At 34.4% G+C, this 18,675-nt stretch overlaps 1 protein-coding gene across 1 annotated transcript in view; it reads right to left on the bottom strand.

The window, feature by feature from the left end:
* The window catches only part of CCDC7 (coiled-coil domain containing 7), a 149,520-nt gene extending 131,431 nt beyond the window's left edge, over positions 1–18,089 (bottom strand). Inside the window, exons 1-3 of the mRNA XM_032593856.1 lie at positions 17,762–18,089; positions 16,484–16,576; positions 11,303–11,386 (exon numbers count right to left, since the gene is read on the bottom strand). Of these exons, the coding sequence (XP_032449747.1) occupies positions 11,303–11,386; positions 16,484–16,576; positions 17,762–18,040 (456 nt within the window). The 5' untranslated portion in view covers positions 18,041–18,089. The remainder of the gene's footprint in view (positions 1–11,302; positions 11,387–16,483; positions 16,577–17,761) is intronic.
* Positions 18,090–18,675: the final 586 nt, after the last annotated feature.

Here is an 18,675-nt window from a genome sequence, read left to right as displayed (position 1 = left end):
AGGGGGTTATCAATTTTGTTTATTTTTTCAAAAAAAAACAGCTCTTGGATTCATCAATCTGTTCTACTGTTTTTTTAGATTCTATATTGTGTATTTCTGCTCTGATCTTTATTATTTATCTTCTTCTGCTGGCATTGGGGTTTCTTTGCTGCTCTGCTTCTAGTTCCTTTAGGTGTGCTGCCAGATTTTGTATTTGGGATTTTTCTTGTTTCTTGAGATAGGCTGGATTGCAATGTATTTTCCTCTTAGGACTGCCTTTGTTGCATCCCAAAGGGTTTGGACTGTTGTATTTTCATTTTCATCTGCTTCTATATATTTTTTGATTTCTTCTTTAATTGCCTGTTTGACACATTCATTCTTTAGTAGGATGTTCTTTAACCTCCATGCATTTGGAGGTTTTCCAAACTTTTCTTCTGGTTTTCAAATTTCATAGCACTGTATCTGAAAATATGCATGGTATGATCTCAATTCTGTTGTATTTACTGAGGTTTGTTTTGTGACCCAGTATGTGATCTATCTTGGAGAATGTTCCATGTGCACTCGAGAAGAATGTGTATTCTGCTGCTTTTGGGTGAAAAGTCCTAAATATATTGTCAAGTCCATCTGGTCCAGTGTATCATTCAGGGCCATTGTTTCTTCATTGATTTTCTGCCTAAATGATCTGTCCATTGCTTTAAGTGGAGTATTAAAGTCAACTGCAATTACCATATTCTTATCAATAAGATTGTTTGTGATTGATTTATATACTTGGGTTCCTCCAAATTGGGTGCATAAACATTTATAATTGTTAACTCTTTTTGATGGATAGACCCCGTAATTATGATATAAGGCCCTTCTTCATCTCTGGTTACAACCTTTAGTTTAAAATCTAGTTTGTCTGATATAAATATGGCTACTCCAGCTTTCTTTTGACTTCCAGTAGCATGATAGATTATTCTCCATCCCCTTGCTTTCAATCTGAAGGTGTCCTCAGGTCTAAAATCGGTCTCTTGTAGACAGCATGTAGATGGATCTTGGATTTTTATCCATTCTGATACCCTGTTTTTTTAATTTTTTTTATCTTTATTAATTCTTGAGAAACAGAGTGTTGATGTGTGAACAGGGGAGGGACAGAGAGAGTGGGAGACAGAATCTGAAGCAGACTCTAGGCTCTGAGCTGTCAGAACAGAGCCCAACGTGGGGCTCAAACTCATGAACCCATGAGATCATGACCAGAACCAAAGTAAACACTTAACTGACTGAGCCACATAGATACCCTATGTCTTTTGATTAGAGCATTTAATCCATTTACATTCAGTGTTATTACTGAAAGATATGGGTTTAGTGCCACTGTGTTATCTCTAGGTTGCATGCTTGTGGTGATGTCTCTGGTCCTTTGTAGTCTTTACAACATTCCACTCACTGAGTCCTCCCTAGGAACTCTTGCAGGGCTGGTTTAGTGATGATAAACTCCTTCAATTATTGTCTGTCTGGGAAAGCCATTATCTCTCCTTCTATTCTGAATGACAGCCTTGCTGGATAAAGGATTCTTGAGTGCATACTTTTCCTATTCAACACATTGAATATTTCCTGCTACTCCCTTCTGGCCTGCGAAGTTTCAGTGGATAGGTCTGCTACTATCCTTATGTATTTACCCTTGTAGGTTAAGGCCCATTTGTCCCTACATGCTTTCAGAATTCTCTCTTTATCTTTGTATTTTGTCAGTTTCACTATGATATGCCATGGAGAAGACCTAGTCCTGTTATATCTGAAGGGAGTTCTCTGTGCCTCCTGGATTTGGATGTCTGTTCCTTCCCGATTAGGGAAGTTCTCAGCTATAATTTGTTCAAGTAAACTTTCTGCCCCTTTCTCTCTCTCTTCTTCTTCTTCTTCTTCTGGAACTCCTATGATATGGATATTATTACATTTCATTGAATCACTTAGTTCTCTAATTCTCCCCCCATGGTCCAGTATTTTTTTATCTCTCTTTTTCTCAACTTCATCATTTTCCATAATTTTATCTTCTATTTCACTTATTCTCCCCTCTGCCTCGCCTCTTCTATCCTGTCACTGCATCTAGTTTATTTTGCACCTCATTTACAACATTTCTTAATTTGTCATGACTATTTTTTAGTTCCTTGATCTCTGCAGCAATAGATTCTCTACTGTCTTCTATGCTTTTCTCAAGCCCAGTGATTAATCTTATAAGTATTATTCTAAATTCTTGATCAGATATATTGTTTATATCTATTTTGAGAAATTCTTTAGCTGTCATTTCTTCCTGGAATTTCTTTTGAGAATAATGCTTCTGTTTCATCATTTTGGCTAATTTTTTCTCCCTTATGTGTTTTAATAGCTTGTTTTGTGTCCTGCACCTGTGAGCAACTATATTAAAAAGGGGTCATATGCTGTCTAGGCCCTGACCCTTCAGGAGATGTTTTTGGAGTGTGTTATGTGCTCTCTGTTGTTTTGACTCTGGTTGCTTTATCTCCTTACTCATAGTGGTGGTTTGGACCTTCCATCAGGTGTGCTTTGATTTGTTCATTGAAGTAATCCTGGGAAAAAAAAAAAACTAAAAAAAGGAGGAGCTGGTGGTGGAAGAAGCCTTATCCCTTACAAAGAGAGAAATGACAGGGGCAGGGAAAAAGAAAAGAAAACTGACCAGGCAGAGAAACTATATGGCTTACTCCAGAGAGAGAGAGAGGAAAATAAAGGAGGAGACACAAAAGAGAATAAATATGTCTGCCTAAACAAACCAACAACCAGAATAACCAGACTAGAGAAGAAATGAGAAATAAAAAGAACAGGAAAAAATACACACACACACACACACACATATATATATACACATATATATATACATACACACATACACCGTAATGATTAGTGATGTTGAGCACTTTTCCATGTACATATTGACCATTTGAATGTCTTCTTTGGAAAAAATGTTCCCCTGCCCATTTTCTAATTGGACTGTTTGGGTTTTCCCCCCAATATATATAGGAGTTCTATATATACTTTGGATATTAACACTTTATCAGATATGTGCTTTACAAACATTTTCACCCATTCTTTAGGTTGTCTTTTCATTTTGTTGATGGTTTCCTTCACTGTGCAGAAGATTTTCAGTTTGATACAGTCTTATTTGTTTACTTTTGCTTTGTTACCTTTGTTTTTGATATCACATGCAAAAGAATCATTGCCAAGACTGACTGACTTCAAGGAGCTTATCCCAAGTTTTCATCTGGGAGCTTTATTGTTTTAAGTCTTACATTCAAGTCTTTAATCCATATTGAGTTGATTTTTGTGCATGGTGTAAGACAAGGGTCCAGTTTTCCCAAAACCATTTATTGAAGAGACTATCCTTTCTCCACTGTATATTCCTGGTTCCTGTGTCATATATTAATTGACCATATATGTATGGGTTTATTTCTGGGCTCTCTATTCTTTCCCATCAATCTACGTGCTTTTATGCCAATGCCATGCCATTTTGATAACTATAGCTTTGTAATATAGTTCGAAATAGAAGACTGATGCCTCCAGCTTTGTTCTTATTCTCAAGATTGCTTTGGCTGTTTGGGGTCTTTTGTCACTTCTTACAAATTTTAGGTTTTTTTTCTATTTCTGTGAGAAAATATCATTGGAATCTTAATATGGGTTGCACCGAATCTGCAGGCTGTTTGGAGTAGCATGGACATTTTAACAATATTATTCTTCCAATCCATGAACACCAAATATATCCCCATTTATTTCTTTCTTCAATTTTTTTCATCAATATCTTATAGTTCTTAGTGTACAGATATCTCATATCCTTGGTTAAACCTTTCCCTAAGTATTCTGTTCTTTAATTCTTCACTTTCAACCCTTCTGTATTTTTTTTAAATTTTTTTTAAATGTTTTTATTTATTCTTGAGACAGAGCATGAGTGGGGAAGGAGCAGAGAGAGAGGGAGACACAGCATCTGAAGCAGGCTCCAGGCTCTGAGCTATCAGCACAGAGCACAACATGGGGCTCGAACTCACAGACTGTAAGATCGTGACCTGAGCCGAAGTCAGACACTTAACCAACTGAGCCACCCAGGTGCCCCAACCCTTCTGTATTTTTATGCTTTAATACATTTCTAGTAAACATATAGTTTAAATTCATTTTTAACCAAATTTTTTTCCTTTAATTGGTATATTTACTGACATATTTAGATTTATTTCCATTATCTACTTTCTAATTATTTTTTTCTCTCTTTTTTTAGAATCTTTTGGATTTTTTTTGTCATTCAATTTTCCTCTACTAGGATAAAAATTCGACACATAACATATATTTTTTAAAAAGAAATTTTAATAGGAATACCTAACTTATTAAAGTCATTACTATTCTCCCAAACAAGGACCTTAGATTATATTTCAATTGCAATTAATTCCAAGTCTAAGTTCTCTCCTGATGTACGTGATAATTATCATGCATTTTTATTCTATCATATTTTCTAATTATCATGCATTTTTATTCTATCATATTTTCTATTCTACCATATTTCTAATCAAATCTAAGATTTGATTATTAATATATATTTATATTACATGCATATACATATATACACTTATTCAACATTTACTACATTTATCATGTAGGTTGCTCTACTTGTTACTCAGACCTTTCCTCTGGATTATTTTTCTCTCTCCAAAAAAACATCTCATAGTATTTCTGTTTTTATTGAAGTATAATTGACACATGTTACATTAGTTTCAGACATACAACATAGTGATTTGACAACTTTATATATTATGCTATGTTCACCACAAGTGTAGCTATCATCTGTCACCATACAACATGATTACAGTACCATTTCCTATGCTTTAACTTTCATCCCTCTGACTTATTCATTACATAACTTAAAGCTGGAAACTCCCACTCCCCTTTACTCCTTTTTGTCTACTCCCATCATCTCTAGCAGCCACCTGTTTGTTCTCCATATTTATGGCTGTTTCTGTTTTTTCTTTGTTTGTTGATTTGTTTTGTTCTCTAGATTCCACATATAAGTGAAATCATATGGCATTTGTCTTTCTCTAACTTATTTCACTTAGCATAACACACTCAAAGTCCATTCATGTTGTCACAAATGGCAAGGTCTCATTCTTTTTATGGCTGAGTAATCTCCCATTGCATATAGATACCACATCTTCTTTATCTATTCATCTATTGATATACATTGGGTTGCTTCTATATCTTAGCTGTTGTAAATAATGCTGCCATGAACATGAGGGTATATACATATATTTTTGAGTTAGAGTTTTTGCCTTCAAATAGGTAAAACTAGTAAAGGAAAAAGAAAAAAGAACTAATCCAAGTAACTTATGAATACAGAATTTAACATACACCTTATACTCAGTCTTGGGAAAGAGTACTGCCAAGGGATGAGGTAGGGGGATAGTATAAAAGAAATCATGAAATCTCTTTAGTAGATTTGTTTTTATAGTGATATAACAAGAAATCCTTAAACAATCTTGTAAGTATTATAGGGTTGAGCAAAAGAATAAATGTGTTGATGTTAAGAGTTAGGATTCTCACTATGGAAAGAAGGAGTATACATATGAAATTGAGGAAGGCAAGAACAAGCCCTGAGATGAGAGACTAGAATTAAAGGTGTCTCTGAGATTTTGAGATTTCTAAATGTGTCTGTTCATGTGTGTGTGTGTGTGTGTGTGTGTGTGTGTGTGTGTATGTACATGTGCACTTTATTTTTATGTAGAAATATGAGCACGTGAACTATGTATATGGTATGTGTGCATACCTGTATACATTTCCTAGTTCTGTCTGCTGAAACAGCATAAAAGCAAAGACACTCCAGAATCACTGGGCATTTTTAATACCATTCCTCATTAAAGAAATAAGACTTTGTCAGCAAGATAGTGAATATGAAGCCTGAAACCCTCCTTCCCCCACAAAGACAGGGATTTTACATCAAACAAACCAAATGCCTCTGAGAAATCCAAAAACCAGTTAAACTTTAACGTTTCCTGTACCTTAGGCAAAGACAAGACCAACCACATCAACATCAAACACCACTTAAAAAAAAAAAAACTTATACTCTCAACATTAACTTGCCAGAGCCTCTCCCTATCCTGACACTGTAGCACAATTGGGAAGAAATCCCCAACTCTTGTCTTCCCCTTGGGGATGGAAAGGAGTAGAACACATATTCAACACTCTGATTTGGGAGCCAGGAGGTTGCCCAAATGGCCAGTTTCCCTCTTGCCTCTATCCAAGTATTGACAGCAATAGGGTGCCAGAATCTCTGAGAACTAAGACCATCAACCATTCACCAGAGTACATGAAGCACCAGAGATTGCAGTACCAAAAATAGACACTAGGTGGAGTTCCTTACTGAAATTTATAACAGCACCACTGGGAGTACCTGCCTCAAAAAATTACACACATAAACCCAGAGGGAATGCCTACCCAAAAAGGGCCTAAGAAGCCTCAAGTATCTAGGCAGGCTGAATGGAGAAAGTCTTCCCTATAGGAAATCAGACCACAAAGTCTGGAAGAGATGCCAAAATTCTAACAACAAAAAGTAACAAGACATAGAAAGAGGGAACCATGGCACATTCAAAAAAACAAATTAAATCTCCACAAACTAATCTTTTTTTTTAAATTTTATTTATTTTTGAGAGACAGAAAGAGCACAAATGGGGGAGGGGCAAAGAGAGAGGGAGACAGAGAATCCAAAGCAGGCTCCAGGTTCTGAGCTGTCAGCACAGAGCCCTACATGGGGCCCAAACCCACAGACCATGAGATCATGACCTAAGCCAAAGTGAGATGCTCAACCAACTGAGCCACCTAGGTGCCCCTCCAGAAACTAACTTTAAAGAAACAGAAATGTATGAATTACGAAGAATTCAAAACTGTCATCATGAAGATACTTAATGAGCTAAAAGAGAGCACAAGACAACCAAAGGAAATGAGAAAAACCATACATAAACATGAGAATATCAAGAAAAAAAATAAAAACTATGAAGAAAAACCACACAGAAATTCTGGAACTAAAGAATATGATAATTGAATTGAAAAATCCATTACAGGAATGCAACAGCTGACTTGACCAATTAGAAGAAAGAATCAGAAAACTAGAAGACAAGATCTTCAAAATAATCAAGACAGAAAAGGAAAAAAAAAGAAAAGAATCAAGAAAAATAAAGACAGCCTAAAGGACATATGGGATACCATGGAATGGTACAAAATATGAATCACGGGAACTGAAGGAGGAAGAAAAAAGAAACAGGCATGGAACTTACTTGAAGAAATGATAAAAATTTCCCAAATCTGAAAAGAAAATAGACATACAAATTCAAATAGCTTAAAGATCTCCAATTAGGAGGGGCGCCTGGGTGGCGCAGTCGGTTAAGCGTCCGACTTCAGCCAGGTCACGATCTCGCGGTCCGTGAGTTCGAGCCCCACGTCGGGCTCTGGGCTGATGGCTCAGAGCCTGGAGCCTGTTTCCGATTCTGTGTCTCCCTCTCTGTCTGCCCCTCCCCCGTTCATGCTCTGTCTCTCTCTGTCCCAAAAATAAATAAAACGTTGAAAAAAAAATTAAAAAAAAAAAAGATCTCCAATTAGGAAAATTTCAAAAGAAATCTACACTGCGATACATCATACTAAACTGTCAAAAGTCACAGAGATAGAATCTTGTCAACAGCAAGAAAAATAGAACACATTACATATAAGAAAGTTTATACCAGATCATCAGCAAATTTTTAACCATTAAGATTATGGGCTATTAGGGAGCACTGAAAGAAAACTGCCAAACAAAAATACTATATCTTGCAAAACTATTCTTCAAATATAAGGGAGAAATCAGGACTTTCCCAGATAAAAAGAACTGCTGAAAAGAATTCATTACCACTAGACCTTCCTTATAAGAAACCCTGAAGGAGTCCTAAAAGTTGAAGAGAAATAACAATAAACATCAACACAAAACCATACAAAAATATAAAATTCCCTTACAAATATAAACGTATCAACAAATATCCTGTAGTATTCTTAAGCAGGCAAATAAATCACTTATAAATTTGGTACAGAATTTTTTAAGATGAAAACTAATTATAAACTTAAGTTAATGGGCATACAATGTAAAAAGAGGTAATTTATGTCATGAATAACATAAAGTAGGAGAGGCAGGGATGTAAATAGTAGAGTTTTTATATGTAATTGAAGTTGTTATCTGTTTAAAATAGATTGTTGTAACTTTAATAAGTTTTATATAATTGCAATGGTAACCACAAAGTAAATAACTATAGAATATAAACAAGGGGAAACAAGAAGGGAATCAAAATACATCACTACAAAAAAATCAACAAAACACAAAAGAAGATACCAAGAGAGAAAAAGAGGAACCAAAAGCTACCAAACAGAAAGCATAAACAAAATGGCAATAGTAAGCATCTCCTACAAGTACTATATGCTGCCCCTAAGAGGCTGTCTTTAAATCTTAGAACTCACACAGGCTCAAAGTAAAAGGCCAGAAGAAGATATTCCATAGAAACAGGAACTTAAAGAGAGCAAGGGTGCCCATTCTTAGACAAAATAGAGATTAAGACAAAACTGTCAAAAAATAAAGAAAAAATAAAGATATATATAATGATAAAAGGGCCAGTTCACTAGAAATATATAACAATTATAAATATATATGCACCTAATATTAAAGCACCCAAATATGTGAAGCAAACACTAACAGAACTAAAGGGAGAAACAGACAGCAACACAATAATATTAGGACATTTCAATATCCCCACTTTCAGTTATGGCAAGAACAATCAGACAGAGTATCAATAAGAAATGAAGGACTAGAGGCGCCTGGGTGGCTCAGTTGGTTGAGCATCTGACTTCAGCTCAGGTCATGATCTCGTGGTTCGTGAGTTCAAGCTCCGCGTTAGGCTCTGTGCTGATACCTCAGAGCCTGAAGCCTGCTTCAGATTCTGTGTCCCTCTCTCTCTACGCCCCACCCCTGCTTGTGCTCTCTCTCTGTCTTTCAAAAATGAATAAACATAAAAAAAAATTTTAAGAAATGAAGGACTAAACAATACTGTAAAATAGATATACATAACAAACATATACAGAACACTCCACCTAACGACAGCAAAATACATGTTCTTCTCAAGCACTCATGGAACATTCTCCAAGACAGACTACATGTTAAGGACACAAAACAAGTTTTAACAAATTTTAAGATCAAAATCACACAAAGCATCTTTTTAAACACAATGGTATAAAATTAGAAATCAATAGTAGAAAGAAAACAAAAAAATCCACAAATATGTGAAAATTAAACATGCTCTTGAACAATCCATGGATCAAAGAAAAAATCATAATGGAATTTAGAAAATATCTGAAGATAAATGAAAACAAAACATAAAATACCAAAACTATGAGATTTGGGAAAAATCAGTACTAAAAGTTTATGGTGGTAAGTGTTTACATTTAAAAAGATCACAAACTGAGACACTTGGGTTGTTCAGTTGGTTAAGCATCCAACTTTTTATTTCAACTCAGGTCATGATTTCATGGTTCCTGAGGTGAAGCCCTACATCAGACTTTGCACTAACAGTGCTGAGACTGCTTGGGATTCTCTATTCCCTTCTCTCTGTCTCTCTCTCTTTCTCTCTCTCAAAAATAAATAAGTATTCAAAAAATAAATTAAATAAATAAAAAGATCACAAACAATAATCTTTTATCTAAAGGAACAAAAAAAAATTTGTTTAAAGCCAGAGTTTGCAAAAGAAAGGAAATAATAAATATTAGAGCAGAGACAAATGAAATAGAGATAGGAAACAAAAATGATACCAAGAGTTGTTTTTAAAAAGATTAACAAGGGGACACCTGGGTGGCTCAGTCAATTAAGCCTCTGATTCTTGATTTCAGCTTAGGTCATGATCTCATAGTTCGTGAATTCAAGCACATCAGCCTCTGCCTGACAATGTGGAGCCTGCTTGGGTTTCTCTCTCTGCCCCTCCCCTGCTCACATTGTCTGTCTGTCTCTCTCCCTCTCTCTCAAAATAAATAAACTTAAAAAATAAAAAAAAAAGATTAACAAAAGTAACAAGCTTTAGCTAGATTATGAAAAAAAGAGAATATTCAAATAATTAAAATTAGAAATGAAAGAGGATATATTACAATGATGTCCACTTTGCTCAAAGACAAAAGATCATAAAAGACTACTATACACAATTATATGCCAAAATATTGGATAACCTAGAAGAAATGGATAAATTCCTAGAAACATATAACCTACTGAGGCCAAACCATGAAAAAATTAAAAAATCTGAACAGATCTATAACTAGTGAGGAAACTGAAGCAGTAATCAAAAACCTCCCAACAAGGAAAAATCCAGAACGAGACGGCTTCACTGGGGCATTCTATCATTTAAAACACCAACCCTTCTCAAACTCTCCCAAAGAATCAAAAAGGAGGAATTCTCCAAACCTATTCCATGAGGCCTGCATTATCCTGATATCAAAACGAGACAAAGACACAAGAAAACTACAGACCAATATCCCTGATTAATAATGATGCAAAAATCTTAAACAAAATACTAGCAAACAGAATTCAAAAGCAAATTAAAAGGTAAAACCAAGTAGGATTTATGTCTGGAACATAAGCCTGGCTCACTATTTGTAATAACATGAAACAATGTAATACACCACATAAACAAATGAAGGACAAGAACCACATGATCATCTCAATAGATTCAAGAAAAGGTTTTGATAAAATTCAACTCCTTGATGGTTAAAAAAAAAAAAAAAAACCTCAATAAACTAAGAATAGAAGAAAACTAACTCAGCATAAAAATCCTTATGTAAACAGGCCACAACAAATTTTTGTTTTCTTCATGCATGTCTTTTTTAAAATTTTCATTAATTATGACATATTGCCTTTGTAATATAATTTACCTTATTAAAAACACTAAACTAAAAATACTATTAATACTATATTTTCATCTGTATATATGAAAATACCAATGACTCTATCAATGCTGTACTTAAAGGAAAATTCACAGATCTAAATGCCTATGTTAAGAATAAAAAAAAAATAATACTTTCTAATGCCTTTTGTAACTCATTAAGGCATTGTATCTAGACTAATATTGCTACATGATATTACATCCAAATTCAAACAACCAACATAGCTTTAAAATATTTTATCACTATAATTATTTTAATAGCAATTTTTAATAAATATAAAATGTATTAGTATAAAATTTATTAACAGTACCAATAATTTAAATTAAAACAATAAATGATTTTTTAGATTCAATAATTTACGCAGAATACATACATGACGTTCTTCCTTAGCTGCTTCTTCTAACTGAGCTGCAAATTGTGAACAACATATCAAGAATGAATTCAGATCATCCCCAACCTTTTGAAAAGAATAAAACAAAGTTACTTTTAATTTCAGAACCCATATGCATACCCATCTATATTTTAGTACATTTGTTTTTAAAAATAATTTTTGTCTATAATTTATGTCCCTTCAAACATATAAGACAAGAAATTGTGCTCCAAATGCTATACTAGCAAATTCTCCCAGAAAGTGGAAGAGAGTACATTCTGGGGAGTGGCCCATGAATGACATACCCAACTATGCATCTCTTCTCATTCTCCTCTACATAGTTGTAGAAAATCAAGCATCCCAGATTTAGACTCCTGAAATTTATGAGCAGCCAAAAAAAGGTAGCAATTCTGTATATACCTTATAAATATCTCTTTGTGTTAGAAAATTAACGCTAATTATAACTTCTGAATATAAGTATCAAGAGCTTATCAAGAGCTATAGTATTTCAGCCTCAATAAGCAAATGAAGACTTTGAGGAAAAAATAGTGACAGATTAAAATGTTACAATGACTTTAAAAAAAAGTCACAATGACTGAATCTTTTATAGTAGAGTGGTGATTTGTAAATCAGAGACAACCTATGACAAACAAATCTAGATGCTTATAAACAGTTAGGATTCTCATAGAGTGTTCTCCATGAGGAATATGCTTATTCAATGTCACATTTTAAAACATACTCATCCGCTCATATATTTTTTTTGTCATGGTAAAGATCTATACCCATATAGAAGAGTGGGAAAACTGAATTAGTCATTCAGGAGAGCAGGAAAATGAATGAACTAGAGTTACTAATCATAAATATGAGACTATACACATGCTTGAGAACCATCTTCTATTCAGATTTAGAAGCCACAAATATAGGGATTGATTTGATCAGGGTTGCAGTTTAACAAAATAAAATCAATAAAGCATGACAGGGCAAGAGAGTTAAGTACCTATGTGTGGGAACAATAATAATAAGGGAACATGGAATTTAAGCTAGGTAAGTAAGAATAGAAGAAGTATTTGGGACAGTAAAATGTAATAGGACCAATGGATTATAGTTCCCAATGGAATCGAAGGACTTTTGGAGTCAGAATATTAGACAGACTAAGTGGGAAAGATAAGAGGTAGTGACCAGAAATTAAGATGATTGAAACTTAAATTATGGAAAAGTAACAGTTATTGGTTATGACAAAGACTAAAGGATATCATCTTGTTGGTTAGTGGCTGACATAGAAGATAAGATCATTAGAGTGAATGATCATTCAGTGAACTAAGAGGCCACATTATTTGGAAAGATCTTCTACATGGATATTAAAATCATCAAAAATTATGACAACAGTGCTGTAAAACACGTAGAATACCAGTATAATACAGACTGTTAGTCACCTACTAATTATGTTTTTCCTTGAGGATATTGAAAAGGAGAGGACATAAGGAAAACGTGATGAACTGAATTCCACAGAACACTTTGCAGATGAGCAAAGAACCAAAGCCATATCCATACCTAAAGGGAGCATGGTGGAGAAAGAAGAGCACTTGGCCTAGTTGTGCCAAGTGTGCCAAGTCAGCCACGTCAAAAAGCAGGCCTACCATTGACAAACAGAATTCAGAGTATGAAGAAAAACCAGCTGAGCCTTTGACAGCCATTTAAGCTGGCAGATAGACTAGAATGAGAAAAGCTCCTAAGGCAAATCACTGAACCCAAACATTTTTCTTCTACCAAACTCCTCCCCATCTCAATTTTGCCATAAAGATGGCAGAAAAGGAGGCCTACGTACCCATTAGGAATGGTCAGAATTAAAAAGACTGACAATACCAATTCTGGTAAGAATGTGCAGCCACCGGAACTCTCATAGAGAGCTGGTAGTAACATACAATGATTCCGCCATGTTGGGAAACAGTTTATGAGCAATCGCCCATAAAGTTAAACACGTATTTATAACTCACCAATCCTATTCCAAAGAAACTATCCACGATGAATAAAAACATATATCCTCACAAAGACCTGTACACAATGTCCACAGAAGCTTCACTCATAACAGTCAAAATAGTTACTGCATCCAACCACCTAAATGTTTATTAACTGGTGAATGGATTACAAACTGTGGGATAGTCATACAATGGAATACTCTTCACACCAAAGAAACAAACTACTGGTATACAGAACAACATGGATGAATCTCAAATACATGATGAAGTGGGGAAGGCTATATATATATATATATATATATATATATATATATATATATATAGACTACATATTATATGATTTTATTTATATGACATTCTAGAGAAGGTAAAAGTATAGTGACAGATCAGTGTTTGTCTAGAGCCAGGGTGGGAGGAAAGAACTGACTGTAAGTGGGATACAAGGAAGCTTTTGGGGATAACAAAATGTTTTATAGTTTGGCAATTACACAACTATAAAAAGGAGGAACTAAAAACCAGAGGAATCTCATCCTGCATGTTCTTGTGGTAATTGTATTTGAAGTTCTACCAGGAATGAACCAAAATGTGAACCAAAACTATTTAAAATCAGAGTTCAAACTCTTCCCTGCTAAAATACTTGCAAGATCAAATAAATCAACCCCTGAGGGGAAGCAGCAATATGTACGATTATGGGTTAGACAAATCATACAATAACTCAACTTAATTAAAATATGGATCGGTTCCTGCTCAAATCAGTTCTTAGAAGAATGTGAATGATTAGCTTTTCATGCTAAATGTCAGAAAGGAAACAGTAAGGATTCTCTAGAAAATAAAACATTGTACCACAGTTTCCAATATTTTTCTAAATATAATGCTTGGGATCCAACTAAAAAAAATTATAAAACATATGAATAACCAGGAAAATACAATCCATAATCAAAAGGAAAAATAGTAGAAGCAAATACACTGATGATCCAGATACTGAAAATTAGCAAAGATTTTTAAAACTCTGTTACTGATAACAGAATTTGCAGAAAAATATTGGTAGACAGGTAAAGAGATAGATAATAGCAGGAGAAATATAAAACTCCCTAAAAAGTAACCAAAAGATAATCTTAAATGTGAAAACTATGATATTTGAAATAAAAATTTCATTGGATAGAGTTTAACAGCAGATCAGACACCACAGAAAGGATCGGTGAGTTTGAAGATAGAATAACATATATTTCCCAAACTGAATCAAAGAAAGAGAAAAAATTGAAATGAATGAACAGAGAGTAACTTCTTACACAGTAACAAGCATTCTAATATATGTGTAATTAGAGTCTCATAAAAAAGGATCAGAGAGGCAGTAAAATATGTAAAGAAATAATGAATGAAAATTTCCAAATTTGATGAAAAACATCAACTCACAAACTCAGTTTGATGGACTGCAAATAGAATAAATATACATAAAAAATAATTTTGAACTTTCACTTCTGGTCATCATGGACTAGGCCCATTCCTCTAATCACCCCTCCTACAGTTAAAATCCATAGACAATACAACAAACTAACACAGGCAAATTCTGAAAGGAAGAAAGAGAAAGGCAGAGATCTCAAAACTTGAGGAATACATGAATTCTTTAGGTTTTCTTTTTACCTACATATAAAATGGATGGGACACTGGAAAAGCCTGACTCATGGAACTTCCAGTAAGCACAGACTTAAAAAAAAAAAAAAAAAAACACACAACAACTAAGAAAAGCCAAAGGAATGTGAAAAGGGGGGGTCTCTAGCATAACCAAAACCTTTTTGACAATGCCTATCCTACTTGAGCCAAACACCAAGAATAAGCTGCACCCACTATCCATGTGTCGATAGGACTAAAAAATAATGTGGCAGTGAAAATTAGCCATCCAATTCCCCCACCAGAGTGATGATGTTGAGACCAACCAGGGAACTGAACTTCCACTCTTGTCTGAAATTAGCAGTCATAATCAGTCAAGGATATCTGCTCTCATCACTATTATTAAATATAATACTTGAGGGGCGCCTGGGTGGCGCAGTCGGTTAAGCGTCCGACTTCAGCCAGGTCACGATCTCACGGTCCGTGAGTTCGAGCCCCGCGTCAGGCTCTGGGCTGATGGCTCAGAGCCTGGAGCCTGTTTCCGATTCTGTGTCTCCCTCTCTCTCTTCCCCTCCCCCGTTCATGCTCTGTCTCTCTCTGTCCCAAAAATAAATAAACGTTGAAAATATAATACTTGAAGCCAGAGCCAGCACAAGAGAAGGAAATAAAAAGCATTCAGACTGGATAGAAAGAAGTAAAATTGTCTCTATATGAAGATGACATAATTGTCCATGTAGAAAATCCAAAAAAATCTATAGAAAAACTAGAATGAAAAAATACATTGAACAAGGTTGTTTAAGATACAAGATCAACATACAAAAATCAATCATTATTTCTATCTACTACTTACAAAATGTGGAAACTAAAATTTAATACAATGCCATTAAAAAGTGTTCCAAAAAACATGAAATATTAATGCATAAAATCTAACAAACATGTACAGGATCTGTATGATGAAAATTACAAAATGGTGATGAAAGAAATCAAACAAGACCAAAACAAATGGAGAGTCATACAATGTTCATGAATTGAAAGACTCAACATAGGTGTTTTATTACATGGAGCCAAACTCAATCCCTAACTAACAAAAATAATTATAAAATAGAAAAATAATACTCTACAAGTGTATTAAAGTACAGTTGAATATTATGAAACATGTAAAATAATTCATCTCATCAGTAGGTTAAAGGAGAACCACATACTTAATCACCTTAAGAGTTACATAATTTATATATATCAGATATTTGTTAAAATTCAATAAATTCTTGGGTTTTTTTTTATTTAGCAAAATACAAATAGAAGGACACTTTCTTAACATGATAAAGAATATATATCTAAAACCAACAAGTAACCAAATGTTTAAGAATTAAACAGAACAGGCACTAGCAATAAAAATACGTTTAAAATACAGATAGGTCTTAATTAAACTTTAAGATAAGTGTTAACAGAGGATAGAAAAATCAATACTCTACTTTCAAGTTCCCTAACCAGGTCATTTTCATGGATGGGAATTCATTCTGAGAACATAAATGGACTCCAAAAGAAAATCTTAACCCTTTTCAGTGTTAAATGTTTCTACATTAGGATTATATACACTTACAGATAAAGTTAATTCTTCATGTTCAGGCTTCACAACTGATTTTTCTCCATCTACAATGCTAAATCCATAGGCTTCCTCCAAAGTAGAAACAACCTATGAGTAAATCAAAGCAAATTTTTATTTTAATAATTTTATGTAAATTATGTGTAAATTTATTAAGTGTAAAAAAACACTTAATCAAACATGTCAGGACCTTCTTAGCAATAAGACTTCTTTCTACCAGTGCCATAAACTTAAACTTTCCATCTCACATCCCATCTCATATCACCCTGAAGAAATAATAAGAAACAGTCCTCAACTCTACTCTGTAAGAAAGTCCCTATGACTCCCATTTCTGTGTTCATAGGCATGTAAAAGGCGATCTATGAATAGTTGAAGCATCAACTCCACTTATCACCAAAGTATTTCCTCAAAATCTGAGGGACTCAAATTTCTTCTTTGAAAAGAAGCGGACAAAATAGAAATGTAAACTAGAGAGCAATAAATTTTTTAAGGAAATTCTCTGAGCTAACCCTTCAAACTTTGAACAAACTTGTATTTTGGAAATTTGACAAAACTATATTCTTTTTATATTTGTGCTACCTCCCTCATTGGTCTCATTTGGTATGTGGTACATTCATAATTCAATTCTGGATCACTGTGCAAAGAGAAACTCAGAAAAAAAGGAGATTTTTTTTTTTTCCCAACACTAAGAGCTAAAGTTTCTAAAGTGCTGAGAAGAGTTAACATAGCAGGAATGAGCCAGAAAGGACTATCATTAGAAAGATCTGCTTTCAAGGTTGGCCTTAGACTGCTGCCTCAGAACTTGGATTTCATGAGTGTTCCCATCATTCACTGATAACAGTGGCTCATTGTCCTTAAACTGTTTGTACAAACAATGTGGTTTATGCTAAACATCTGCTTTCCTTCAGGGAGTGTGGAATTTTGGTACATGCTAAGCAAAATACCTAGATGAGCAACCCCCAATAAAACCCTGGGCACTGAGTCTCTAATGAGCTTCTCCAAAAGACATTTCACATGCGCTGCCATAATTTGTTGTTGGAGTAATTAAGCACATCCTGTGTGACTTTAAAGTAAGAGGAATCTTGGACCTAGTTTCCTCCAGACTTCACTCCATAAGCCTTTTCCTTTTGCTGATTTTGCTTTGTATCTTTTCACTGTACTAGATCTTAGCCATCAGTAGGTCTATATTTTGAGTCTAGTGCACCTTCCTAGCAAATCTCTAAGCCTAGGGATGGTCATAGAAACCCTAAACACAGGGACCAACGAGTGTCTTACCATCTTTAGATGTTTGGTAATTTTCCTGATCAATTCATCTTCTGCTATTAACTCCTTTGTCTTACTCGATGCAATGGGCAAAGCATATCTTACGATGGATTCCCCTGCTGGTGGAGATCCTAAGACCATTGGTTCAAGTTTATCATGTACTAATTTTGCACTATGTTTTTCCTTTGGTTTAGGTGACAACGGTGAAGTAAATATTCCTTTTTTGTAAGTTAAATCTGGAACATTTGCCAATTTATTACTAGAGGCTGACAGATGTTTTGCGGACTTCATTTTGTTATTTTACTTCACTTCCAAATTATAGGTGAAAAAATTGTATTCCTCCCTGTAAATAAAACATTAAGATTTCAGATTAAAAATTAGGGCAGGATTACCAATTGCAGTGAAGATGGTGAATACCAAAACCAGCACTGCAGAAATCACAAAATGGAGAGGAAACCATTCCTCACAACAAATAACAACAAAAAAATTTAAAAAAAAAGAAAAAGAAAAAAAAGCCTGTGAGAAATCCTTAAAGGTGACTGAAGGCTGATTTATGTATGAGTATTTAGGATGGGGAGTTTTATATCTATCATTACTTGCATAGGAATAATAGCCTAGACCCAGGGTAACAACAGAGTAATATCAAGGCAGCACCAAAATCATGCTGGGTCCCCCCAAAAAATATATTCAAGTTCTAACCCCTGGCACCTGTGAATATGACCATATTTGAAAATACCATTTTTGTAGATGTAACCAAGTTAAGATGAGGTTATACTAGATTAGAGTGGGCCCTAAATCCAATGACTGGTATCATTATAAGAAAGCCAAATGAAGACAAAGATACACAGATGTATAGAGAAAAAGGTCATGTAATGACAGAGACAGAGACTGGAGTAAATCAGCTACAAGCCAAGGAACGTTAAATT

The sequence above is a fragment of the Lynx canadensis genome, chromosome B4, assembly GCF_007474595.2.
Source record: "Lynx canadensis isolate LIC74 chromosome B4, mLynCan4.pri.v2, whole genome shotgun sequence".
NCBI lineage: Eukaryota > Metazoa > Chordata > Mammalia > Carnivora > Felidae > Lynx > Lynx canadensis.
The sequence above is the reverse complement of the archived record's forward strand: the minus strand, read 5'-3'. Positions and strand labels throughout refer to the sequence as shown.